The sequence below is a fragment of the Oryctolagus cuniculus genome, chromosome 6 (assembly GCF_964237555.1).
Source record: "Oryctolagus cuniculus chromosome 6, mOryCun1.1, whole genome shotgun sequence".
NCBI classification, from domain to species: domain Eukaryota; kingdom Metazoa; phylum Chordata; class Mammalia; order Lagomorpha; family Leporidae; genus Oryctolagus; species Oryctolagus cuniculus.
In genome coordinates this window covers 34,779,918-34,807,528 of record NC_091437.1, presented here as the reverse complement: position 1 = coordinate 34,807,528, position 27,611 = coordinate 34,779,918, and the positions used below count along the sequence as shown (strand labels likewise).

The 27,611-nt window shown below is 41.1% G+C and overlaps 1 protein-coding gene across 8 annotated transcripts in view; it reads right to left on the bottom strand.

Moving 5' to 3' along the window:
* The window catches only part of STK32A (serine/threonine kinase 32A), a 139,255-nt gene that overhangs the window by 63,011 nt on the left and 48,633 nt on the right, over positions 1 to 27,611 (bottom strand). For all 8 annotated transcript variants that reach the window (XM_008255186.4, XM_051843477.2, XM_008255190.4 and 5 more), the window contains one exon: positions 4,704 to 4,877. In XM_008255186.4, coding sequence (XP_008253408.1) covers positions 4,704 to 4,877 — 174 coding nt within the window. The remainder of the gene's footprint in view (positions 1 to 4,703; positions 4,878 to 27,611) is intronic.

Sequence of the window (27,611 nt, the reverse complement as noted above, 5' to 3'; positions counted from 1 at the left end):
AAGAAAATCTTCTCATTGTAAAATTTAAAACTAATGGTTATTATACAACCCTGTGTCTTTAAAAACTATAGAAAAAAATTCTGAAGCTGAGGAAAATTAGCTGAGTATTCTCTATGACTGTAATTAGGAAACTATAAAAAATTGAAAGAAAATCTGCAAATAAAATAAACTAAACCTCATTTTCTTTCTCATTTTAAATGTATGGCAGAAATAGGACCTGAGATGTTTTTTAAAAACAAGCTAGACATTGCTGGCAGGAAGACTAATGTGAGAAAAAGCTGGAAAACATAGCCCTTTCCACGTCACTACAGAGAGACAAATGAGTTCCTTTATTCCTTCAGCCCCTTTTATGTGGCCTATGCTTTCCTTTCCACTTTTTTTTTTTTTTGGACAGGCAGAGTTAGACAGTGAGAGAGAGAGACAGAGAGAAAGGTCTTCCTTCTGTTGGTTCACCCCCCAAATGGCTGCCACGGCCGGCACTGTGCCGATCTGAAGCCAGCAGCCAGGTGCTTCTTCCTGGTCTCCCATGAGGGTGCAGGGCCCAAGCACTCGGGCCATCCTCCGCTGCCCTCCTGGGCCACAGCAGAGAGCTGGACTGGAATAGGAGCAACCGGGACTAGAACCCGGTGCCCATATGGGATGCCGGCACTGCAGGCGGAGGATTAACCAAGTGAGCCACGGCGCCAGGCCTTCCTTTCCACTTTGGCTAATAAAATCCCTCTGAAGCATTCTGAGCTCTCCTGAAACTTGTTTTGTTACCCAAAACCTTTTTCCTCTCTGAAGCCAGCTTTTTGTTCAAGGCTGTTCCTTCATGAATGGGATGCACGTCTCTGCCTGTGCAGACAGACAGTGGGCGTTGACAGCAGGTGGCCACTTTGCTTGGTTCCATGCCCTCTTTAGACCTGCGGCTGTACTGAGCATCAGTAGGGTGTGGAGTGGTTTATGGACCTCCACTCCATTAATGTGGTGCCTCCCCTGCTTTGTAGCTTTGCAACCAGAGCCCAGTGACTTCATTTTTCTGAGCCAGAGTTGCATTGACTGTAAAATGGGGCCAAGGACATCATCAGCCTCCTACAGCTGAGGGAAGATGAGTGAAATCATTCATGAGAGCTCAGTAGGCTGCTAGTCCCCAGGAAGACCTCCATCAAGAACAGTTCAGTGCTGTCCTGGCTCCACACATATCTGCTGTCTGCTTATGGACACATTTTAATGTTCTACCACATCCAGAGGCAAATGGGGGTTTTAGCCAGTACTTAGCATGTTTCATGCAGATGGTCTCTCCTTATTTAGGGAATGTACCCTATTTATCAATTTTTTTTTCATTCATAATTTTAATATCTTGGAACTTAGGATGTATTTTACAACCTAAATTTCTAAGTAATCTAAAAATTTTTTGTTAGAGTGCATCAAATACAGCATGCTTTTATTTTTTCAAGAGTTTTAACATTTTTTTCTTGAAGTTTTTATTATATAAAATAAAACACCCTGGGATAACTTGATCGGTCAGTTTAGATAAACAAATGTTAGCGATAATAAATGAAGAAAGGAGTCTTAAAAAGACAATTACAGAACTCAGAAGCCGACATCTCCTTTTTTTGTATTGCTCGTCTCACTTGTCTCACTTTCTACTCTGCCCCTGGAGCCCCAGTGTCAGAAAGCCATCATTATTATTTAAATTTCTTAGACAAAAAATTTTTCCAGGTGTGTTTTCCTCTTGAGTCATTTGAGACTCTTTCAAACTGATAACACATCAAATTGACATCTGATACCCCAAGAGCAGAAAATCTTGGTTATGGATGCTCTGTCAGAATTCAAATGTCTATCTTGTCCCTTCTGTCTTGAAAATCCTTAATGATGATGACATCTGGCCTGAATTGCCTAAGACACTGATGGATTTGACAGTCTTTCTAGCATTATTATCAGTAGCACCCTCTTTAGATCTTAGCCGTACCCTGGTTTGGATGATAAATTGCAGGATTGTCCAATTGTAGAGACTATGGTAAGTCTGAGACCTTTGGCTTATATTTCAATTTTGTCTACCATTTGTAACCAGAGGCTTCAGGTCAGTCATTTGGCTCAGCCAATGTCCATTCCTTCATGCTTCTGCCCATATTGTTTAGACAATGAAAAGCAAAATACACACATGTGGCCCTCACTCACAGAGTTTGCAATTATAGGAGACAGAAATGAAGTATTTAATTACACAATCCAAAATGGCACAGCTCCTCAGGAGAGATGTGAGGTATTAGGATAGCCTACACGGGAGGTGGGGTGGGTATATAGACACTAGAAATACAATTTAATCATTTTTGGACCCCATTAGACCTTTACCCCAATTTACCACTGCAATCAAAATATTACTGTTTGCCTTCCATTTATTTTCCACGGCAAGGAGATTTTTCAGTGCAGAGGCCCCCTGAACTCGGGCACTAAGAACTGTGGGCATGGAATGGGAAAGGAACAAAAAGTTAATCCTTCATTTACAATTTAAGTAAGAAAACAGTGATGGGGACAAGGATGAAGGTGAGAAAGGCAGAAAAGAAAGTTGGTATTAAGTTCCTTGGAGATAAAATAGTACCAATTTTTTTCCTCCACCGATGCCTTCTCCTTGGAATGCAGTCCTAGGCACAGGGCAGAAATGCTCACAGCATCTCGACTTGTGATGACAGAGAAAACAAGGCCCAAAGAAAGAGGGCAGAGCTGGGAAATCAGAGATAAGGAGGGACTAACAGGCACTCGTGGTCCTTGCTGATGTCTAGTAATTCTCCTTTCTGATGTCTCTGCTGTCAGCAACCAGACAGGATATTCTTGACCGACTGTTTGCAGGACGAATGAGTGCAAACGTTCTGACTACAGATAGGAAGACTTTCTCCTCAGAGCCGTGAGGGACCAGCCAGGAGGAAGAACACTTGAAAACAGGATTTCCAGTTATTGACAAAACACCAGGTGTGTAAATTTACTTCTGAGATTGGACATGATTAACTGATCTGCTTTTCAATTATCTGCCACCTGAACAGTGCATTTCCAATACAAATAGACTCTTCCAAAGATGGAAAATTAAACAATTACTTAAGTGTACAGGGCCAAGGCTTTAAAAAAGAGGATTGGTGCATGGTGCCTGCATAGAGTCTCTGAATCGGGATGTTCCCTCTCTATCCACAGGCTGCATCCTAACCCAGATAAATTATGTAAATGGCAACAGGTGGTGCTCAAATATTTTATCGACACAGTTGAACTTGAAATCTTTGTTGAATAAGATTTAATTTGAGGCCGGCACCGCGGCTCACTAGGCTAATCCTCCGCCTTGCGGCGCCGGCACACCGGGTTCTAGTCCCTGTCGGGGTGCCGGATTCTGTCCCGGTTGCCCCTCTTCCAGGCCAGCTCTCTGCTGTGGCCAGGGAGTGCAGTGGAGGATGGCCCAAGTCCTTGGGCTCTGTACCCCATGGGAGATCAGGATAAGTACCTGGCTCCTGCCGTTGGATCAGCGCGGTGCGCCGGCCACAGTGTGCTGGCCGCGGCGGCCATTGGAGGGTGAACCAATGGCAAAGGAAGACCTTTCTCTCTGTCTCTCTCTCTCACTGTCCACTCTGCCTGTCAAAAAATATATATATAAAAAAAGAAAAAAAAAAGAAAAAAAGATTTAATTTGACTATAAACTTAGCGACTACTTCAAAGATTAGGCATGATGGTAGCAGAGTTCCTCATCAAATGATGTATAAGTAATTAATGCATATATTTCATATGTGTGATTAACGCAAGAGCTCTGACTTTGGGATCGGAGAGATATAGGCTTAAATCCTGGCACTGCCATTTGCCAGCTGTCTGTCCTTGGCAAATCCTTGAGCCATGGTCTCTTCAACTGTGACATGGAGGTAGTGTAATAAAATGCAGAGTCCTCAGTGGGTGTGGAGAATTTAATCAGGCCATGGATGTAGGATACCTAGCATGTCTGGTATACTGTGAGCCATCAGTGAATAGCAGCTGCTCTGATGGCAGTAAGCTTTAAAATTCATAGAGATAAACCTGGTTGTAATTAAATGTCTCCAAATAATAGTTTTCTCATATTTAAAGATTACCTAACTACCTGTGCTCGATCACTTATCAGATTATTTTAGAGATCAAATGAGATACTATCTATGAAATCATCATTACAGCTACTCATTTACGGGCTTGTAGTTTCTTATATTATCTGTGTTCCTTATTTACTAAAAACGCTCCAAGCGTAGGAGACACATTGCCTCTGCTGTTTCTATTTGCAGCACACACATTACAGATTGGCTTAACATAAATGGCACGACAGGCAGATGTTTAAAAAACTGAAATTTTCTTCCTGATTTTCTTTCTTCCCTTCCTCCTCCTTTCCTCCCATATATTTCTTGCACTCCTATTTCAATTAATTCATTTAGTACTTACTACATTCCAATATGTCACCTTTTCTCCTCTTTACCTGGGCTTTATCATGAAATAGCACCAATATTTATTGACTCTGGTCTTGTTGTTCACTTACTATGACCTCAGGCAAATGCAGCGCTATGTGCTCGATTCCGTTTTCAGTCTGCAAAACAGGAACAATCGACCTACCCCAGGGACTGCTGTAAGCATCAAAAAAGGATTCAGGGACAAGTTCACCAGGGCCCTGTTGGATGTGGCAGGTGGTGGATTCTCCTGTTCATTCCCGTCTAGTCTGCTGGGACTTCACTGACCTGTGAATGATGCGCTGGCCCTGCAGGTAGTCCAGAGCCATGGCCAGCTCACAGATGAACAGCTTCACCGTGTCTTCCTGGAAGCGGACGTTCTGCTGCAGGTGATAGCGTAGGTCCCCGCCCAGCAGGAGGTCTACCACCATGAACATGTCTTCCTCATCTTGGAAGGAATACCTGGAAGAGCATAAAGAACACTCACCAACCACATTCACCTGCTAACCAGTCCGGAGGCTAAGGATACCTTACAGATAGGAGTAGCAGGTCCTGGAGTTGACAGCTCAGGCTTTGGGAGTAGACGGCCTATGATTCTAGGCTCTCAGTTTCCTCATTTGTAAAATGGGGCTAATGCCACATTTGACCATTGTGAAGAAAAAATATGAGTATAGTATTTATTATCATGTTTACCATATATTAAGCACACATTTACCATTCACTTATATAGCTATAAAGCCCAGGAAATAAAGAGAATCCCATTTATCTATTTAACATCACCACATTGTTGCAAGAGTCTCATAAAATGGATGAGGAGGCCTCCTTGAACCATTCTCCCGACTGTTTTTCTATACTAACAACTTCATTGCCTAGAAACACTTAATAGTGTCCCACATTATTAAGAAAAAGACATAGGAAGGTCAATGAAGAAGTCAGAGAATAATCTAAAGAAGTAATTCGTTCACTCACTGGGGCGGGAAGGTAAATGAAAGCTCAGAAAGTTGGACCCTGGGCTAAATGTGGGAGGGAACAGAAAATGATGGTAATGCCTGAGAAATAAAGCTAACATCTCATGATGTGTCTACGTGACTACAACAAGGCTGACTCTGAAGTGTACAGCATTTCCTGGGTCCACCCTGCAAAGCCGCTTTCATGCCCCCATTTAGAAATGAGGAAATCAAGGCACAGAGAAGTTTGAGTGACTTGCACGAGGTCACTACCTGACAGACACATGATAGAGCCGAAGCATCCTCCAAGTGCAAAAGTACAACTTGACTTGGAACAATAACACAAATTCCAGCACAGCCGTGACGCAGAACCTAGTGTGAGTGATGAATGGAAACTGGATTGGAATTGCTGGAAAAAGAGACAGCATGGAGAAGCCTGAGTGTGGAGTGGAGGGAAGAGGCTGTGTTCCATCCCAGGTGCTTGTTCCTGAAGCAGTAACCGATGTGGTTTCAATCAGGATGTACAGTCGGACATGGGTTTCACACTTGAAGGAGCGTGGGGTGAGGCATTAGAAAAGGAAATGAGACAGAATTGACCTCAGCTATGTGCAGAGCCTCCTGTAAAAGTACACTCCTGCTGCTAGGATTTGTTGTTTCCCTCAAAGCACAGACACGATTTCCAGTCACCATAAAGTTCTCCTTATCAACATCGTGTTGACACAGATCACGTTTTGAAGTTTCATTTGATTCAAAGAATTCAGTGCCTGCGAGGACTGCCTAGGATGCACAGTGATTCCTGGTGACAAATTGTTTGCTTAGGAAACAAATGGAGAGTATCAGTGGTGGGAGAACCTAGTACATTTTCTACTTTATAATTATCATTGTGCTAAGACAGAAGGAAGAGACTTGCAAACGGAAAAAAAGAGAAATTCAATGAAGCATAATCTGAGGTGGTAACATTCAAAGACTAATGGTCCCTGTGTTTATTTGTTCAATAAATAAATGCATCCGTTTACCACTGAAGACTGATTCACTTCACTGGGAAGCTGTCAAAAATCAAGTTCCTAGGAAAATTTGCATGAAATGCAGGAAGTGCCTTGTAACAGCCTGAGAAATACATGCTTGGTGTTGTCTTTTAGGAAGTGATATTCTTTTTTCTTTCTTTCTTTCTTTTTTTTTTTTTTTTGACAGAGTTATAGACAGAGAGAGAGACAGAGAGAAAGGTCTTCCGTCCATTAGTTCACTTCCCAAATGGCCACTACAGCCAGCGCTGTGCCAGTCCGAAGCCAGGAGCCAGGTGCTTCTTCCTGGTCTTGCAGGTGCAGGGCCCAAGCACTTGGGCCATCCTCCACTGCCCTCCCAGGCCACAGCAGAGAGCTGGACCGGAAGAGAAGCAGCAGGGACTAAAACCCGGCGCCCATATGGGATGCCGGTGCCGCAGGCAGATGATTAACCAAGTGGGCCATGGCGCAGGCTCCAAGTGATATTCTTCACCTCAATGCAGTCATCTCTGCTACAAACTTGATGGATACTGAAAAAAAAAAAAAGTCCCTGGACTAGGCAATTTGTTTCACAATCCTTCCAACCACACACATACTAATTATATTCTCTGCATTCTATGGGCTTTCCGTAAGGAGAATGTGGCAAGTTCGCAAGTGGTCATGCCTGGCACCCACTGTACCTTAGGCTCTCTCAAGGAGCATAATAGAAAAGATGATTGATCATGAGGTGTGAACAAAGACTATTGGGATGTGTGGCAGATACAGGATGAAGGATGGAGACCCAATAAAGAGAGTGCTAACTACAAACGCAGCCAGATACCACTGGAAACAGCCACTCAGACTGAGTGAGCCACACAGCAGATCCAATCCACTCCCTGCTCTTGACTGTGTTAAGCTCTCAGCATAGGTCACAGACCTGGTGACAGAGCAGAAGAGTCCTCTCCTATTACTATATGTAACTCTAAGAAGAACGATGGTTTCATTAAATTCAGCCTGAATGCACATACATTTTTACTGGTACTTAGATTAAGCTACTTTTATTCAAAGAACAAATTGATAACGGTGCCAGTAGTGGCAAATTAGCAACAATGTTGGAACATACAGGAGAGTATTAACCAAAGAAAGAAAGGCCCAGGCAAGGGGCAGTATGCTTCCCTTGGTCAGTACGAATATAAATATATGTAGTCATCACATCAGACTCATAGAATGGCAGCACTCCTGCCTCAGAATCAACCCTTGGGACATTCGGATCTGGCTAAATGGTCCATGAGAGTCTCACAGGCATGGAAAGCCATGACACGGTGGCAAAAAACAATCTAAATGAAAGATCCTGGTGAACAAGACCCCAGCAGAAGGAACAGGCCATCAAGGAGGGAGGCGCCTTTCTCTGAAGGGAGGAAGGAACCTCCACTGTGATATGGCCTTGACTAAACAAGTTCAAGAGTCGGTGAACTCAAGGGGCTTCCATAGCCTAGACAGCTCATAGCAAGAGTCTTGGGTGACTGCTGATGTCATAAATAAGAGTGCCAATTGTTAAATCAACAACGGGAGTCACTGGGTACATGCTCCCCACATAGGATCTCTGTCCTTAATGTGTTCTACTATGAAACTTAAAAACAACACTACTAGTCGAACAATACCCTATATCTTGTGCGGTTGTGTGAGTGCAGCCTGTTGAAATCCCTGCTTAGTATATACTAAGTTGATCTTCAGTATATGAAGGTAATTGAAAATGAAACGTGATGAAGGGCGGGATGGGAGAGGGAGTGGGAGAGGGGAGGGCCACAGGACGGAGGGAGGTTGCAGGGGGAAGCCACAGCAATACAAAAATTGCACTTTGTAAATTCACATTTATTAAATAAAAAAAACTATATAACAAACAAAAAAAAAGAAAAAGAAAAATAAAGAACTTAATACTTTACCCTTTTAGTATTTTTTATGTTCTACTTAAAACTATTGGTTGAACTCTGTAATTAATACACAATTACTCTTAGGTGTTTAATTAATGCTATAACTAGTACTCAAATAGTATTTTACACTTTGTGTTTCTGTGTGGGTGCAAACTGTTGAAATCTTTACTTAGTATATGCTAAATTGATCTTCTATATATAAAGATAATTGAAAATTAATCTTGATGTGAACGGAAGGGGAGAGGGAGTAGGAGAGGGGAGCGTTGTGGGTGGGAGGGAAGTTATGGGGGGGAAGCTATTGTAATCCATAAGCTGTACTTTGGAAATTTATGTTCATTAAATAAAATATAAATAAAAAAATATAAATAAATAAATAAATATATGTAGTCATGGAGTCAAAAGTGGCTGTGGGGCCAGCGCTGGGGCACAGCAGGTTAAAGTCCTGGCCTTAAGCGCTGGCATCCCATATGGGCACCAGTTCTAGTCCTGACTACTCCCCTTTCAATCCAGCTCTCTGCTATGGCCTGGGAAAGCGGTAGAAGATGGCTCAAGTCCCTGGGCCCCTGCACCATGTGGGAGACCTAGAAGAAGCTCCTGTCTCCTGGCTTGGGATCGGCGCAGCTCCAGCTGTTTCGGCCATCTGGGGAGTGAACCAGCTGATGAAGACCTCTCTTTCTGGCTCTACCGCTCTATGTAACTCTGTCTTTCAAATAAACAAAATCTTTTTAAAAAGTGGCTGTAAAAAATTGCCTTTCTCCTTCAGCACATGAGTTGAGGGAAGAGATTTTATTTTCCAAAACTGTACCCAGGGGAAAAAAAAAATCTATGAGCATAATGCAATCTGGTGATATGTACAATATTTAAGTTCATGTTATCCAATTTTTTTAAAATAAAAGAATAAGAGCTTCCTTATACTGCAACCATTCATCACATAGACTCATATTTTTGTAACTATTTTTTATTTATTTTTTGACAGGCAGAGTGGACAGTGAGAGAGAGAGAGAGAGAGAGAAAGGACTTTCTTTGCCGTTGGTTCACCCTCCAACGGCTGCCGCGGCCGGCGCGCTGCGGCTGGCACACCACACTGATCCAATGGCAGGAGCCAGGTGCCTCTCCTGGTCTCCCATGGGGTGCAGGGCCCAAGCACTTGGGCCATCCTCCACTGCACTCCCTGGCCACAGCAGAGAGCTGGCCTGGAAGAGGGGCAACCGGGACAGAATCCGGCGCCCCGACCAGGACTAGAACCCGGTGTGCCGGCACCGCAAGGTGGAGGATTAGCCTAGTGAGCCACGGCGCCTGCCGTAACTGTTTATTAGTATGCTGTATTTGTCTTGGTGGCAAATGAAATTCATTGCTAAGTGTGCTCAATAAGAAAGGAGATAACTAACAAAGACCACCCTCTATCTAGTCTAGTTCATCCTGTCTACCCCATAACATTGCAACGGAGTGTTCATAACTCTCCATGATGTTGGACCTCTCCAATCCATTTACATATTCCACTTACAGAAATTCCATCATGTTATCCAGCCTCAAAAGCTCTCCCATCTCTGTCCATGATCTATAGGAACCTGTGTCTCAGCTATGTTAATTTTTCCAGCCTTAACATGAAGATCTTTTCCTTCCATATGCAAGTAGCAATCCATGCCCCCTCTAGCATTTGAAGCTTGTCCAGTGATAGAACCCGTGTCTGTACTCCTTATCCTGCCCATTGTGATATGCTGTTCATCTTTCCAGTCTCATCTCAATGGTCACTTCTCACAGAAGACCCTCCCAACATTCAGTATTCAATCAGGTCCCCCCTCTCTTTTTCTTTAAGATATTTTATTAGAAAGGCAGAGGCAGGGGCAGGGGCAGGGGAGAGAGAGAGAGAGAGACAGAGAGACAGACAGACAGACAGACAGACAACAGACAAAGAGAGACAGGTCTTCCATCTGCTGGTTCACTCTCTAGGTGGCTGCAATGACCAGAGCTGTGCCTATTCAAAGCTGTGAGCCAGGTGCTTCTTCCAGGTCTCCCACGTGGGTGTAGGGGTCCAAGGACTTGGGCCATCCTCTACTGGTTTCCCAGGCCATAGCAGAGAGCTAGTTCGAAAGTAGAGCAGCCAGGACTCAAACCCACACCCATGTGGGATGCCGGCGCTACAGGCGGCAGTTTACCTGCTACACCACAACACCAGCCCCAGGTCCCCTTTGTATACAATGTCATCTTCTTATTACATAACATCAGAATTTGAAAATACATTTCTGTAGCTTTTGGATTAGCTGCTTTTGTTCACAATATGCCATTAGGATGCATGTCTGCTTTTATGTACCACTGATGGTTCAGTCCTCCACATTGCCTGATAGCTCAATTCTACAGAAAGTTACAGAGAACAGTAATATACCAAAAAGGGAATTAAAGAGAGTACGAAGAGAAGCAAGTTTAAAACATAAGTTCTGGGCCTGCATTGTGGTCCAGAAGCCTAAGCTGCAGCCTGCAACACCAGCATCCTATATGAGCAGGTGTTCAAGTCCTGGGTGCTCCACTACCAATCCAGCTCCCTGCCAGTGTACCTAGAACAGCAGATAATGGCCCAAGCTTGGGCCCCAGACACTCAGGTGGGAGACTGGATAAAGCTCTTGGATCCTGGTTTCAAGCTAGCACAGCCCCAGCCATTGTGGCCATCTGGGGAGTGAACCAGTGGCTGGAAGATCTGTCTCTTGCTCTCTAGAAAGCAAGCTCTGAGTGGGTCTTCTATGAAGTCCAGAGGTGCTCTATTTTGAGAAATTAGCATGGTTACCAAATACGTAAGAAAATCATTCATGCACTTGAAACTTCATGCTGAGATCCATCTGAATCTGAGGATTGGGAGACATCTAGAATATTCTCCAATGTTTTCCAAATTGTGCATCACAAAGTCAGTTTGATGGTTGTGGCAGCATTTTTTTTTAAAAGATTGATAACATAGGATAGGTGCTAGTACATACGAGGTAAAACATGAAACTTTTGTTGAATATAGTGTGTACCTGTGAGTCTATCTACTTGGTTGTGAAGAAAAATATATTTCCTTCCATGGATTTTTGTCTAAAAAGGGGTGGGGATTTGGTGTGCTGTTCTCATATCAGAGTTCCTGGGTTCGAGACCTGGCTCTACTTACAATTCCAACTTCCTGCTGGTGCACACCCTGCATGGCAGACGGTAACAGCTCAAGTAGCTGGGTCCTTGCAACCCACATGGGAGACCTCGACTGAGAGCCTGGCTTCAGCCTGACACAGACCTAGCTGTTGCAGGAATTTTGGGGATTAAACCAGTAGATGGTATCTCTCTCTCTCTCCTGTTCTCTGCCTTTGAAATATGTAGAATAAATAAATATTTTTTAACAAGCCAAAAGCCATGACATTAGAGGAACACACATCATACTGCAAAATCAAAATACCAGAGTCAGTTCTGATATTCCAATTTAGTATAGCAAAGGAAAATTAATGATTAATTTTATATATTCCTTTTTAAAACTCTTAGATTTTATGATGAAAAAAGTTTTGATTGATCAAAGATACAAACAAATTGAAAAGTCCATTTAAGGGGGCCGGCGCCACGGCTCAATAGGCTAATACTCCGCCTTGCGGCGCCGGCACACCGGGTTCTAGTCCCCGTCGGGGTGCCAAATTCTGTCCCGGTTGCCCCTCTTCCAGGCCAGCTCTCTGCTGTGGCCAGGGAGTGCAGTGGAGGATGGCCCAGGTGCTTGGACCCTGCACCCCATGGGAGACCAGGATAAGTACCTGGCTCCTGCTATCGGATCAGCGCGGTGCGCCGGCTGCAGCGCGCCAGCCGTGGCGGCCTTTGGAGGGTGAATCAACGGCAAAGGAAGACCTTTCTCTCTGTCTCTCTCTCTCACTGTCCACTCTGCCTATCAAAAAATAAAAAATAAATAAAGAAAAGTCCATTTAAGGAAAATATAAGTGGAAGTTACATAACTGTCAGATAAACCTGGATTAAAATTATAACTCATATATCACATATGTGAATTTGGAGTGAATCATTTAACGGAAACAAACTCAGGGAGGGTATATGTACATTGGGAATCCTTTTACTTACTGTGTGGCAAAGAGGAGATAAAATGTTTACAAAGTGGGGAGAACAAAACATGATAAATAGCAAGCTGGTGAAGAGTGTGGCCCTGGAGCAAGACTACCTGTGTTCAAATCCCAGCCCTGCCCCTTAGCCTCCTTATGACTGCAGCAAGCAGCACCAGCCCTCAGCATCCTCCTGCATAGTGGTACATTCTCTGTAGAATTGTTGGGCAGATTAAAGGAGTTAGGACACACAAAAAGCTTAAAACAGTGCCTGGAAGTAATGTGAATTAGTTATTATCATAATTACCCTTTGTCTTCTACTTTTAAATATAATACAGCTGTGGTATTGAACAGATCAGTTTGTTTTACCTAATTGTCTTTTATTGTATAAGTTAATACATGGAATTAGGATCATTCTGAATCTGAAGTCTGGAAGAGACCTAAAATATTCTCCAAGGCAGTGTTTTTCAAAGCATGGATCATAACCCATTAATGGTTTATAAAATGAGCTTGGTGGTTTATGCAAAGCACTTTTTAAAAAAGGAACTAAAATATAAGTCAATGGAACAGAATTAAGAATCCAGAATTTTGGGCCAGGCGCCATAGCTCACTTGGTTACTCCTCTGCCTGTGGTGCTGGCATCCCATATGGGCACCAGGTTCTAGTCCCAGCTGCCCCTCTTCCAGTCCAGCTCTCTGCTGTAGCTCAGAAAGGCAGTGGAGGATGGCCCAGGTGCTTGGGCCCCTGCCCCAGCACGGGAGACCAGAAAGAAGCACCTGGCTCCTGGCTTCGGATCGGCGCAGCACTGGCCTTGGCAGCCATCTGGGGAGTGAACCAGCGGAAGAAAGACCTTTCTCTCTGTCTCTCTCTCTCACTGTCTATAAGTCTAACTGACAAACAAATAAAAAAAGAATCCAGAATTAAATCCTTATATTTATAGTCAAAGGACTTTTAACAAAGTTGCTAAGAAAGGTTCATTTAACAAATAGTCCTTGGACAATTAGATATCCACCAGTAAAAAGATGAATTTAGAGCTTCATACCATAAGAGACAATGAACTCAAATGAATAATAGGCACCAATGTAAGTATAAAAACAATAAGACTTTTAGAATAAAGCCTTTGAGACCTTGGGTTAGGCAAAAGTTTATTTTTTTTAATACAATAGCAAAAGCACAGTCCACTAAACATTAATGAATTAGACTTTATCAAAATTCAACTTTGGCTCCTCAAAAGACACTATTAAAGAAATGAAAAGATAAGCCATAGACAGGGAGAAAATACTTACAAATATATGACTGATGAAAGATTATGTCCAGAATTTACAAAGAACTTTTAAAATTTAGTAATAAGAATAACCCAATCAAAAAATAAGCAAAAGATATGAGCACGTGTGGAAAGATGCTAAGCACCATTAGTTATTAGATAAATGCATATTAAAACCACAGCTGTCATTCCCCTCTGAATAGCTAAGGAATACGAAAGAGAAGAACAAATGTTGGCTAGCATGCAGAGATAAGAGAGCCCTCCTGTGTTACAAATGGGAGTGTAAACGGCTTAGTCACTTTGGAAAAGAGACTGTCTGCCTGTCAAAATCTAAAACATATAACTATTCCATCTCCTAGCAACTCCACTACTAGGCGTCTGCCCCGCCCCCATTAATGAGGCATTTGTCTATGAAAAGACTTGTCCACCAATGATTGTCACAGCATTATCCATAACAGGCAAAAACTGGAGAAAAACGAAAAGCTTTATCAACGGGTACATGGAAAGCTAAATATTATCCTTACAATGAAATAGTATTTACTAAAAAAGGATGAACACATACTGTAGCATGCACGAGCCCCACAAACGTTGTGCTATGTCAAAGAAGCCAGGCATAAGACTATATTTTGCAATACCATTCCCATGAAAGTGGCAGAAAGAACAAATTCATAGAGACAGAATAGGAAAGTGGTTGCCTGGGGCTCAAGGTGGAAACGACAATTAACAATAAATGGGCACAAGGGATCTCAATGGAAGGATTGACTTATGATTGTTGCATCACGTAGAACACTAAAAATAAGTTCATTGGACACTAGAAATTGCAGGATTTTATCATCTCTAAAATATGCCCCCAGCAGAATTGCTTTAAAGGAAAGACATTGAATCAGAGAAAAAGGGATAATGGTATCCTTGTTCGAGAGTCACGGTAGGAGACTGTAGAGCCAGGAGGGCTTCACATACATGGCACTTAATGTACCTGCTGTGCACACAATGGCCATTACCGGTTATGAGACAAAGTGTATAACAAAATCCTGTCAGGGAATAGGGTGATTATTTAAATGCCTTCCAACTTAATTTGCAAAAATTCAATTTGTATGCCTCCTGAGTGATCTCATTCCAGTGGTGGGATATTGCTGATCTTAGCCAGTGGTCTCCATGGAAGAATTTTTAAGAACCAGTGTTGCCCTAGGCACTAAAACGAAGGCACAGTTAATCTGTGTTTCTCAGACTCCGAAAAGGGAGTGCTCACAGCAGGCTTTTCCTGGCTTAGGGAAAGCATTAGTCCTCTGGGGACATCTCAGAGGAACGGGCAAGCAGGCAGCTAGAGTCCCCTGTCCTGTTCATAACGTACACATTTCAATTTTCAAACCATTGTGTGGGGCAACGGTCCATCATATTTTTCTCTGTGGCTCTTTCACAATTTCCCCCACATGTATTTTATGTGAAATTCATTGCAAAATAGTATTAATTCACCTAATCGATCCACCATAGCAATGCAGAAAATCCAAAGTTTACAAAGTTTACAAAAAGCACATTTTTGAGTCTATAGAAAGAATACCTAGTTGGTTTTTTATCTTTGTTTTTCAACTGAAACACTACAATATGACAATTGGAGGTGAAGAAAAGTTAATGGTCTAGATAACCCTGGAAACAAGTTGAGGTGAAAATCTAAATTCTCTCTGTTATGGAAGGGAGTAATTTGTGACCTCAGCAAATATATCATGACTTTGACTCATTAATGTATCAAAGTAAGAACATTTCCATGTAGGCTCAAGGACAGTCACTGTGGGTGAGGAAGTGAGGAAATTGGTGTTGTTCTTATGTTTTGCTGAAACGTCCCTTGAGAACAATTTGGAGATATCTCTTTAAAAAGACATGGCTTTGGACCATGTAATTTCATTGCAAGGAACCTTCACTACAAATACACTAGCAAAGTATGCCAGGAGGTACTTTACAAGGATATTCATTATATAAAATCATGGACAGTCTTCATTCCACTAGCAGAAGAATATGCAAATAAGTGGTGAATTCATGCTAAACATCGCATGGTGAATTTTTTAAATTGGCAGATCTGTACGCTGATAAGAAAAGATTTCCAAGATACTATATAACAAAGACAAAGGGAAGGGGCCGGCGCTGCGGCTCACTAGGCTAATCCTCCGCCTTGCGGCGCCGGCACACCGGGTTCTAGTCCTGGTTGGGGCACCGGATTCTGTCCTGGTTGCCCCTCTTCCAGACCAGCTCTCTGCTGTGGCCCAGGAGTGCAGTGGAGGATGGCCCATGTGCTTGGGCCCTGCACCCCATGGGAGACCAGGAGAAGCACCTGGCTCCTGCCATCGGATCAGCGCGATGCGCCAGCCGCAGCGCGCTGACCGCGGCAGCCATTGGAGGGTGAACCAACGGCAAAGGAAGACCTTTCTCTCTGTCTCTTTCTCTCTGTCCACTCTGCCTGTCAAAAAAAAAGACAAAGGGAGGGGAAAAACAATGTTCCTACTATCATTTGTGTTATATGTATATTATATAGATTGCTTAATGTACACAAAAGTAGATATTGAAAAAGAATATGCACACACAACAAAAGGAAAATATTAGACACATATGCCAGCATATGCAGAACATTGTTTCTGAAGAAAAATAATACAATTATCTAGATGGTTGGATTGTAGTGATTTTTCATTTTGATAAATAATTTTACATTTAAATACAAAATAAATGTATGGAAAATATTTCCTTCTACTTTGATGTATCTAATTTATGTTATCCCATCAAGACAAGAGATAAAGATGATTAAGCATCTTTTCAGCATAAATTATCTAAATAAGTAGCTTTCATCAAACACTCAGTCTTCACAATTCCCTGCTCATTTTATAATTTTTTAAAAGAACTTTAAAGACTGCTTGGGTCATATAAATGGAGGCAAGGGAGGTCCATATGTTGTCAATAGTCTGTGTGCCTTTTACAAATCCTTTTATATTATCTTTTCCCTGACCGATTGTTCACTGACTGCTGGTTTTTGTTGAGGAAATAAAATTATTTTTGCTGGTAGCATTTTCTCAGTCTGAATTTTCCTGATTGCATTCATGTCATGTCTCTCACCATGCTCCACAGCTCTCTGAATTTTGTGAAAATTGCTGGCTAGAACCAGAAGCTTGCTCAGAGTCAAGTTCAGGTTTCAAGTGGTTTTTGTTTGTTTGTTTGATGGGCAAGTTTACTTCAGAGATGGTATTGTGGTCTTTGATTAGGATATGCATAATTAATAAGTCTGCCTTGTGGTATTGTCAGTCATTAATCATGACCTAGCTCAAAAAATTCCCTAGGGGTTATGATATTTCAATTATATCATTTTTTCTTTATGTTTTAGCTGGCAAACTTTCATAAAGAGAAAATTGCTTTTACTGATTACTTAATTACTCTGGGGTAGAGTTTGTATAGTGAAGGTGAAACAAATGGCTGTCACTCCTCTATTTAAAAATGATTTGCTTGTTCCCTGGAATCCTTCAAAAGCAATCAGTGCTTGTTCAACAGATACCATAATGACCTCATGGGTTGCATGTTAGCCTCCTTCTTAATCTTTGGCCAGTGGGAACATAATCAAGTAGTATCATGTGTTATTTTGACATGATTCTCGCAAGTTTTGATGGCTTTACAGCTTTAGGATGTGAACATGTTTATTGCTAGCTCTCGTGTCTATTTTTTTTCCAGATAACTTGCTATACATATATATGCCTAGGCATAATGTATATATACATACACAATTATAATCCAAAAGAAATACATTATACATTTCATAATGATACTTTCACTTTATATTCCAGATTACAGAAATTCTTAACTTAATCAGTCTATACCAGTAACTACTTTCTCCTTCAGTGAAAATTCTTGTTCTCGATGACCCAGTATAAATGTATTTGCTTTATCCTGTCAGTCACACAGCACTCTGGAAATAGCAACATTACCTCAAAATAGCAATACTGAAAACACTTTAAAGTTTTTTTTTTTTTTCTTTCGGGCTTTTTGTTGTTGTTAGGATATATTCCACTAATGATATCCAGTAAAGTTTCTGTTTGAAAGTCAATTAAATAGTTCATTTTGGTGTGGTTATGTCACTAACTGGATGTACATTTAGGTCATTCGTTTCACTTTGATTCTATCTGGAGGATTGTTTCTAAAATTTAATTTGTTTTATAGTTATATAAAATATTTGTATGTTTTCAAAGTCCAACACTCAAAACAAGGTATGTTGAGAAAAGTCTTGCTTTTATCCCTCTCTGTCTGATCTAACGTACTTTTCCCTCATTGGTTTCATTATATTTCTTTTGCTGTGGTAAAACATATATAACAGAATTTACCATGTAACCACTTTAAGTGTATAATTCAGTGGTATTCAGTGTATTCACAATGTTGTACAACCATCATCACTATCCATTTCCTGGACTTTTTCATCATTGCTAACAGAAATTCTGTACTCATTAAATAGTTACTCCCTAGTACTCCCTTTCCCCGACCCCTGACACTGTTTAGTCTATTTTCTGTCTCTATCAGTTTGTCTATTCTAAGCATCTCATGTAAGCAGAATAATACAATATTTTTCCTGTATGTCTGCCTTATTTCAGTTGGCAAATGTTTCCAAGGTTCACACATCAAAATTTCATTCCCATTGTATGCACATGTTACATAGTGTTGATTCACCCATAATGGACATTTGGGTTGTCTCCACCTCTTGGCAATAATGAACACTGATGTACAAGTGTCTTTTTTTTTTTTTTTTTTAGTTCCTGCTTTCAACTATTTTGAGAAAACACCCAGGAGTGAAATGGCTGGATTGTGTGGTTATTCTATATTTCATTTTTTGAGGAAAATGCCAGGCTTTTTTCTGCAATGGCTGTACCATTTTATATTCTGACCAGAAATGAAGAGAGTTCTAGTTCTAATTTCTTGGCATCGTTGCTAACACTTGTTATTTTCCATTTTTTAGATAGTAACCACGCTAAACTGATAGAGTAGCATCTCACTGTGCTTTTAATTTGCATTCCCTAATGTTTAGTAATGTTGAGCACAGGTTAATGTTCTGTGGACCACTTATTTATTCATTTGGAAAGTCACCTATTCATATCTTTTTTCTATTTTTAAATTGCTCTTTTTTATTACTGAGTTGTAGGAATCCTTTGCATAGTCTGCATGAAAGTCCCTTATCAGATATTTTTTCTCATTCTCGGGGATTATTTCTTTTACTTCTTGATAGTAGTTTTGAAGTAAAAAGCTTTTAATTTTGATGATTGCCTAATTTGTTTTTTTTTTTTAGTACTTGTCCTCTCCCTGCAACAAGAACCACCAAGTATTTATCTTTTTGTTATCATATGTTAGAAATAATTGTTTTTAGATGTATTCCTGTACTTTTTTCTCAAGAGTTTTACATATATAGTTCTTGCATTCATATGTATTCTCCATTTTGAGTTGATATGGTGTGAGGTAGGAGTTCAACTGCCTTCTCTCACACTTCCATAGTTGGTTGTCTTAGAACCTTTGGTTGAAATATTTTCCCCCATTGAATTATCTTGGCACCCTGGTTAAAAGTTAGTTGACTATAAATATGAGAGTTTACTTTTAGAACCTGGATTCTGTTCCATGTCTGTCTTTGTGCCATTTACCATGCTGTCCTGATTACTGTGGCTTTGTGGTTAAGTTTTGAAATTAGGAAGTGAGCAACTTTGTTCTTTCTTTTCAAGTTTATTTTAATTACTCCTTGAATGTACTGAATTTTGGATTCCTTGAATTTCCATATGAATTTTAAGACTAGTTTATGAATTTCTGCAAAGAAGACAGGCATAGTTTGAGAGGGATTGTGTAGAATCTGTAGATAAATTTGAGGTTATATTGCTTTGTTCACCTAACAGTACATTCTGGAGACATTTCTCATCCCTCTTCTCAGCTGTGTGGTGCTGCAGTTTATGCCTGTCACATGTGTATGTAATCTGTCCCCTGTTGGTAAACAGGTTCTTTCCAGGCTCTCTGCTGGAAAACATAAAAACAGTGAAAATTAGTATGCGTCAGTCTTTTTGTATTCTGGCCAGTTTAATTTTGTTATATATTCCCAAAAGTGAGTTTGCTAAGATAAAGTTTCTTTAAAACAAATGGCAAAAGTACTTTTTGCCTGATGATATCATGTTTATCTCCATAGGGTGTGTACCATTTTGAATTCCCACCAGCAATATCTGACAGTGCCTATTGCGCTTCATTCTCTTTCTAGAACGTGTTGTCAAATTTCCAGAGGTTTATAACTTCATAAGAACTCATCAGTACACTAAAAACTTTCAAATTTACAAAGCACTTTCAGTCTTATAAGTAGCCTTACAAAGTTCTCCTAGGAAAAAGTGTTTTAAAGCTCTCCTGAAAACATAAGAAGATTACCACACCCACTCTTAGATAGCTTGTGTATTTATCCATATTAAGCACTTATATATCAAAAATTCATCAACATGGATAATTTGGAGTTTAGGTGGATTTTCTGAGCGTGTATAGCACGGATCTGAGGGATTTACCATACAATGTTCATTAAAAATTATTTTTAGCAAGAAGAAACTTTTATGTAAGTCTTAAGAAGCATGAGATTTTTGATGAGTGATCTTCCTTTTACTTTAATCGTTCTTGGCCTCTCCTCGCCACATTTAAACTGGCTGTGAACCCTCTGTGTCTCCCCTCTGCACTTCCACGGCATTCGGACGTTTCTCTGCTATAGAGCGTTCAGAAGTCCAGCTTTAGATGGCTGCACTGCATTATACTGTATCACCACTTTTTTTTTTTTTTTTTTACCTGAAGTTCTCACTTTACTGAAAATTTGATGACTTTGTTCCTGGCTCATCTCTGTCAGCAGCGCTGGTATATAGCTTGGTACAAAATGAGCACTTGTTTATTCAGCGACTATTTGATACATCATTATTATGCAGTCTCTTTTTGTAAGGTGCTGAGGATAAAGGAATAAAGGGCAGGATTTCCCTCTCGTTGAAGCCATCCATGTATAACAGGCCACTCGTTGGGGTGGGCCTTTGGTGTAGCAGTTAGGATGCTGCCATGGATACCCATACCCCACACTGAAACGCACGGCTCTGCTGTGACTCCAGCTTCCTGCTCGTTGTGAGTCACGGAGGCAGCAGGTGTTGACTGGAGCACCCAAGTCCCTGACACCCTCGTGGGAGACCAGCATTAAGTTCCAGGTTCAGCCTGGTCAGCCCTGGCTGCTGCAGGTGTCTGGGGAGTGAACTAGCACTTGGACGATCTTTCTCTGCTTGTCTCTCTGTCTCTCTGCCTTTAAAATAAATAGAACATAAGTAAATTTTTTTTAGATATCAGTGTTTACACAATCAAGTAGGTAATTATAAATGTGGCAGGGCAGGGTACTATGATGGAGACTAGCAGAAGGATATAAATTTAGTGTATGGTCAATGAAAATTGTATAGAAAGTAATGTAAATTACTTTATATATATATATATATATATAATATATATACTGTGATTTAACTTGTAAGCTATGACCTCAAATGAGATGTTCAAATATCTACAAGTTATCCAATGAAAAATATTGTAGGTGATATTTTAAAAATCATATAAGAGATTTTAGATTATTTTCCTGATGTTCTAATGTAGCAGCTGATTTTTCTGAAGCTCTGACCTTTCTCCAGCCGGAGCTTTGAATACTATTGTGTGAGCTGTTATCTCGTGTACCAGCTCCAGAGATGTTATTGATGAGGATTCTCTGGGGAGAAATTTGGCCATTATTATTTTCTCCAGAATCTCCTGAGACGGCTACCTCGGAGAATATACAGCTAGTAAACAGGCAGAGGGGAATAGCAACATCTGATCACTGTTTATAAGGAAAAGCCAAGACACATGCTCAAAGGATAATGAAGAAGCATTAAATCAGACTTTTCCCTACAGAGTGTATCAGAGGTCTAGAAAAGAAAAGAAAATGCTGGAGGTTAACAGTTTTTGTGTTGATCACGATCTCAGACCGCTGCAGACAGGCCCGTCTAAGTTGGTGAATTTGGGTCATTCGTGAGATTAGAACTGACCGCCAGTGATTCAGAGCGGCCGGGGCAGGCCCTGGCTGGGAAGGAGGTGCGCGACCTGCTGAGTCACACGTTGCCATTGATCTTGCTCTGGGGTGGAGAGACAGAAAGCTCAGCTGGCGTGGTGTATGGTCCACTTCTCAGCCTCTCTAGCCAAAAAGGCAATTTATATTCTTCCTGACCATGCTACACCACTCTCAGAATTCTCGGGCAGAGGGAAGGCATCCTGGCATTGCTACCAAATACAGAGATTCTTATTTGGCCCTTCCTGCCCTTATCCCAGGCACTCCATGCTTAATGCGCCTGACTTGCGGTCCCCTGACTAGTGTTCATAGCCAAAGCAGACCAGCAGCATCTTCAGAAACATTTACATCATTCCTGCTTCTGCTCTTATCTCTCAAGGCTCCAATACCCATTTCTATTTCTGATTTTCAGCAGTGGAAACTCTACCAGGGAAGCAACAATACAGTCCAGAGGATATTAAAGTATGAATAGTCATTGTGTTTCACTAAAACATTATCATTTAGCATATTGAATGGTTGATGATAATTTTTAAATTCATTTCACAGTGGTATTTAATTTTTAAATGTTTGGTTTTATAGTTGTAGTAGTAATGATACATAGGTAATATAAAATAAAATGTAAATTAACACTGAGAGTCTTAGAAAATTTAGGGAGTTAAAGTTGCCATGGTGTCCTGGTTTTGTGGCTTTGACTAGAATGGAACCTGTCATTTGCCACTTACTCATTTTTATCAGAGAAAAAATACTGAGTCCCCTATAAGGACAACTATTTGAAGATACATGTAATATTTTATCAAAGCATCTAAAATGTTAGTGGTGCTAAAGAATGACTTCATGTACATGTGGTTTTCTTATATTCCCCCCAAGAATCCACTTCTTTTGTCTACTTCTTGTACCTCATACTCACAGATTCATCAAACTTGACCAGAGTGAAGATAGCTCACCAGTTAAACTCCAATCCCAGATAAATCCACCTAAGTGCTTTATGACAGCAACAAAAGCCAACTAGCATGTATTAAGTGAAATCTATGGAGAATAAGATGAAAGTGTACTAATTGGACTCACTTTAAATTCATAGCCCTAAATCTCAAAATGGATATTTAAAAACTCCTATTCCTGTAAGAGTCACTGCTTCTCTTTCACTGGCTTCACAGACTGACTCTTCACAATTTCCTATCCTCCTCCTACCCCTTGTTCTTAATTGATGACCTCATACATTATAGGGAAAACCCATTATATAGGCTAGCAGCTTTCAAATACAAATTAATGACCTAGTTATAAAATCCATATGGAAAATTAAAGGGTCAACTGCAACCAACAGAATCCAAAGAAAAAAATCAAACTACTAAATAAATAAAGATAGTATAATAAATACAGAAGAGTATACAATTAAGTCAATGGAACAAAATCAAGAAAATCACACATATTTGGTGACTTGATTAATACAAATATGGTACTGTGTGGTGGTAAGGAAATAATAAATTTCAAAAATGACATTGTAGCAATTAGTTATTAGTACTTAGTTAATTAGTAATTAACATACTAATATGGGGAAAATTACCCTGGGTTGTAGATCTGATTGTAAAAGCTAAAACAACAGAGCTTCTGTGACACAGCATAGAATATTTCCACCTGGGACAGCTAAATATTCTTAAACAGGGCTCAGAAATCATGATGCCCAAAGGAAATTATTGATAAATTGCACCACAATTAAATTCAAAATTTCTTTTCTTGGAAGAAGAAGAGAAAAAAGAGACAGGGTAGGTTTCAGGTGGGGCAAACAATTTATATTAAAGAAATACTTGTATAAGGAATATGTTAAGAGCATTTACTGATACTTGAGAAACAGAGACACCCAATAGAAAAATTAGCAGAAGGCTCAAATAAGAACTTCTCAAAAGAGGTCTCTACATGGCTAGGACATGTATAAAAATCAGGCCAAACTTACAAGTCCCCAGGGAAATAATAAAGGAAAGCCACAATGAGATACTATCACACCTTTGCTGGAGCGACTTTGAGGAGACTGACAAGCTGCAGTGTTGGTGAGGCTTCAGAGTGCTTCAAATTCTCCTCTGTTGCTGATGTGCACATAGATTGTTAACAACCTCTTTACCAGCTAACCCTGTGTACATGTGAGGAACCAGTGAATGAACTTGTACATTTATACCCCCAAATATATGCACTTTTGTTTACCGAAAGATGCAAATAAGAATGGTAATAGCAGCAGTTCTTGTAAAAGCCTCAAACTAGAAACAACTGACATGTCCATCATGGTAAAATGTATAAATCAGTCGGGGGATACTCAGGCAATGGAGTATTAGAGAGACGGCGATGTGGATGAATCTCAAAATCCACTTCGTACCTACCCTGCCCCCCACAATAAAATCTCTCACTTCCGATCTTCTCATGCAGATGCCACTTGTGGCATCTGGTCCTCCCACTCGGAGCTGACTGCCACAAAGGTCACAGGATTTATCTCCTCAAGCCAGTGCTCACTTATTGTCTCCTTCTTGACCTCTCAGCAGCATTTAAAATCCTCCGCCTTCCTTCCTGGCTGAACCACTTTTCTCTCTAGATGGCAGGATGCCAGGCTCTCCCGATTTGGCGCTAGCCTGGTGGTTGGCTTCCTGGCTGTTTCCAGAATCGCCCTCCCCTCCCAGAGCTGCAGGACTGACTGAAGCATTAGCCTTCAGTTCTGCTCTCCTCATGTCTCTGCAGAGGTGCGCCCTCAGCTGCTGGCGTCCACGGTGTCTACAAGCCCATGGGTCTCCTTTTAGGGCTTCTCCTTGGGTCCTGGACGCCTCTGAACTCCACATGCACTGCCTATTCAACAGCTCTGTATGTAGTGCTTCATGGTCACTGCAAACAGTGATGGTACACCACTAAGAGGCAGCCCAACACTAACACGACTGAAGACTTTCCTGATCTTCACGGTGGATCTGCTCCTTGGATTTCCCATCTCCATGACTAACACAGTCATCCAAGTTGCTCAGGCCAGCAACCCAGAAGTCATTCCTTGTTTTTCTCTTTCTTCCGGCCAAGGGGCTGGCATGTTTTCTGAACAAAGCTGGCTGGATTCTCTCCCAGGACTCTGCATCTTGAGCAGGTGACAGAAGGTTAGAAAATTGGTTGGAGCGGATTCATCGCAGCCCAGACAGCCTTAAGAGTCCATCGATTAGTTGCTCACCTGGGTTCCCAGAACTGCCTTTGTCCTGACCTTCCTGACACCTGCCCCTTCAGCTTTACCTCTGAGTCTGTCAGCCACCCCACATCCTTGCCGCAGATTTCTTTTTAACTCAAAATTGTTTATGGGTCCTAGTGTTATTTTCAAAAAAGAAACCTTTCTAATATGGATGAGTAAATAAGTAAGTGGAAGTCTATATTCTGGACAGTGTCCTGTGCAGTCGTCCAGCAGTCAACAACATTAAAGAGAACCATTGCTACGTACTGGCCACACAGTAATACTGCTTCCTGTTCTAATTCTTCAGGGACTACCCTCCTCTCTGCTCTGCCTTCCCATAGCTAACAGGGTCATATCCAAGGGCACATTCTTCATTGAAGCCTTTCGCAAAGCTAAGAGCACTCAAAAACCTCACATAACTGAATTCTTAGTTACAATTTCTACCATTTACTTGATAATTTTGTTGACTGTTTAAAAATATTCCATGTCCTACAGAGAGGGTTGTTTGCAAAGCTGGCCACAGGGATTCCTCTGCCTGGCCTTTGGAGACACTGACTTTACCATGCCCTTCCATGGAGGTGGGCCGTATTTCTCCACCCCTTGAATCTCACACTTCCTCTGGCCAATGGGACATTAGGAAGCAGAACATAGCCCGAGGCTGGAAAAGGACTCACTCAAGAAGCAAACACCTGCCTGCTTCCAGGAACCCTCCCCTGACCATGTGAAGAAGCCAGGGCTAATTTCAGAGCAGAAGAGAAAGACTAGACCAGCCCTACCTAGTCTCAAGAATCGATGGATGACTTTGATAAATTATTCAGTGTTAGCTAAGTTGGTCCAGGTTAGGAAAACTGCCTGTCCAGTTTACAGAATCTTGAGAAATAAATGCCTAATGTTTTGCATCAGTAAGTTTTAGGACAGTTTTTTTTTTTTTATGGCAAAACTTGATAACAATATATCTAATTCCCAACTTACAAGCAACACTAGAAAGTTCTTGAAGATTCCTAAGTTTCTTCTTTTTATAGGATTTTGCATTGTTTGCGTTTGTGTGTATGTGTGTGTTGAGAGAAGGCACACCTGACAGAGTGATCTTTTACATCTCTGCCACTTCTAATTTGTGTGGTTTCCCCTGAAACTTGAAGGAATTTGGGCTTCACTGCATTTCTGTTGCCATCCCAGAAGACTCAGGTCTCCTAAGGACCCAAACAATAAACTTCAACCAGGAAGAAACAAAAATTGCTTATAAAAGATTTACGAACTTTATAGCTGCTGTAAAATATTATAACAGATGAGAAAACAACGATAATGTTGCTGGTATAAGCAAGCTTGTGAATTGTATAGCTAGGAAAACATCAAGTATGTTGAAAATAGAAAATAATAGAAAAGAAATATACTAAAACATGCACGGTGGTTGGAACAGGCAGAATAATATCCCCCCAAAGATGTCCACACTCGAGTTCCCGGAGTCAGGGACTGCATTGCTGTATGTGACAAAAGGACTCTGCCGATGTGATGAAGCGGAGGGTCTTCAGGTGCGTAGGCTGTCCTGCCTTAGGCAGCTGAGCCCAGCGAAATCACAATGGGACTGAAAATGATGGGAGAGTGAGCAGAAAGCCAGAGAGCTTTCAAGTGTGCTGTGAAGGTAAAGAAAGGGACCAACACGGAAGGATTCCAAGTGGCCACCCACGACTGGGCAGCCTCAGGGAACAGATTCTCCCCCTAGAGCCTCCGGCATACACACAGCTCTGTGACGATCTGATTGCTGACTTCTGACCTCCAGAATGGTGAGGCAGTTTATATCATCTAAGGCACCACGTTTCTGGTAACTCATTACAGCAGCCATGGGAAACAAGCATGCGGGTACTTCAGAAAGTTCCGGAAAATGTGCAATTAAAAGATGAGTTTATTGAGGTGCAAAAGTTTTTCAAATCTATTCATAGCTTTTCTTTTAATGATTAATTTATTTGAAAGCCAGAGTTACAGAGAGAGGTAGAGACAGAGAGGTCTTCCATCCACTGGTTCACTCCCCAAATGGCCACAATGCCTGGATATAGCTTTTTCATAATACTCATTTACAGCTGAAAATCTCGCATACATGAACAGAAATTTCTAGATGATAAAATATGTCTTCATTGTTCTCATCAGCATCTTCTGTGTTTTCATACTTTATTATATGCAAAAAATTAGACGAGTTTTAAAATATTTAAGATGAAACAAAAGACTTTCTAATACCCAGGCTAGCTCAAGCTGGGGTACATTTGTTCACTCAAGAATCCTCTGGCCATGGAGTAAGGAGAATATCCCATTTCAGGGAAGGGCTTCACCCAATTGTTTAGTCATCATTGATTAAGCACCTGCTGTGTACTTGATATGTGTACTCTAATCCTTCGTAGCAGTACCTTCTGACATGGGTATTGCTGTTATTCTTAATTATAGAGTAGAAATCCATGCAACATATCTAATGTAACTAACCTAATTCACACTGTGACCAAGTCATGGAGCAGGAGTCAAACTGAGGATCTGGGATCTGGACCTGCAAAGGAACTTGAGTGGCCATGATTGCCTAAGAGTAGGTTTGTGAGTGAATGAAAGTTGGCTTTGGTAGGGTGAGAAAAGAGTAACCAAGAACCGGAGTCCTGGTCTCACCACTGACTTCATGCAAGTCATTCGACAGTTGTTTCTGGAGCACTTACTATGTGTTGGGCACCATTGTAAGAGATGAACAATGAGGCAGTGAACAAAAACTACACACAGGATT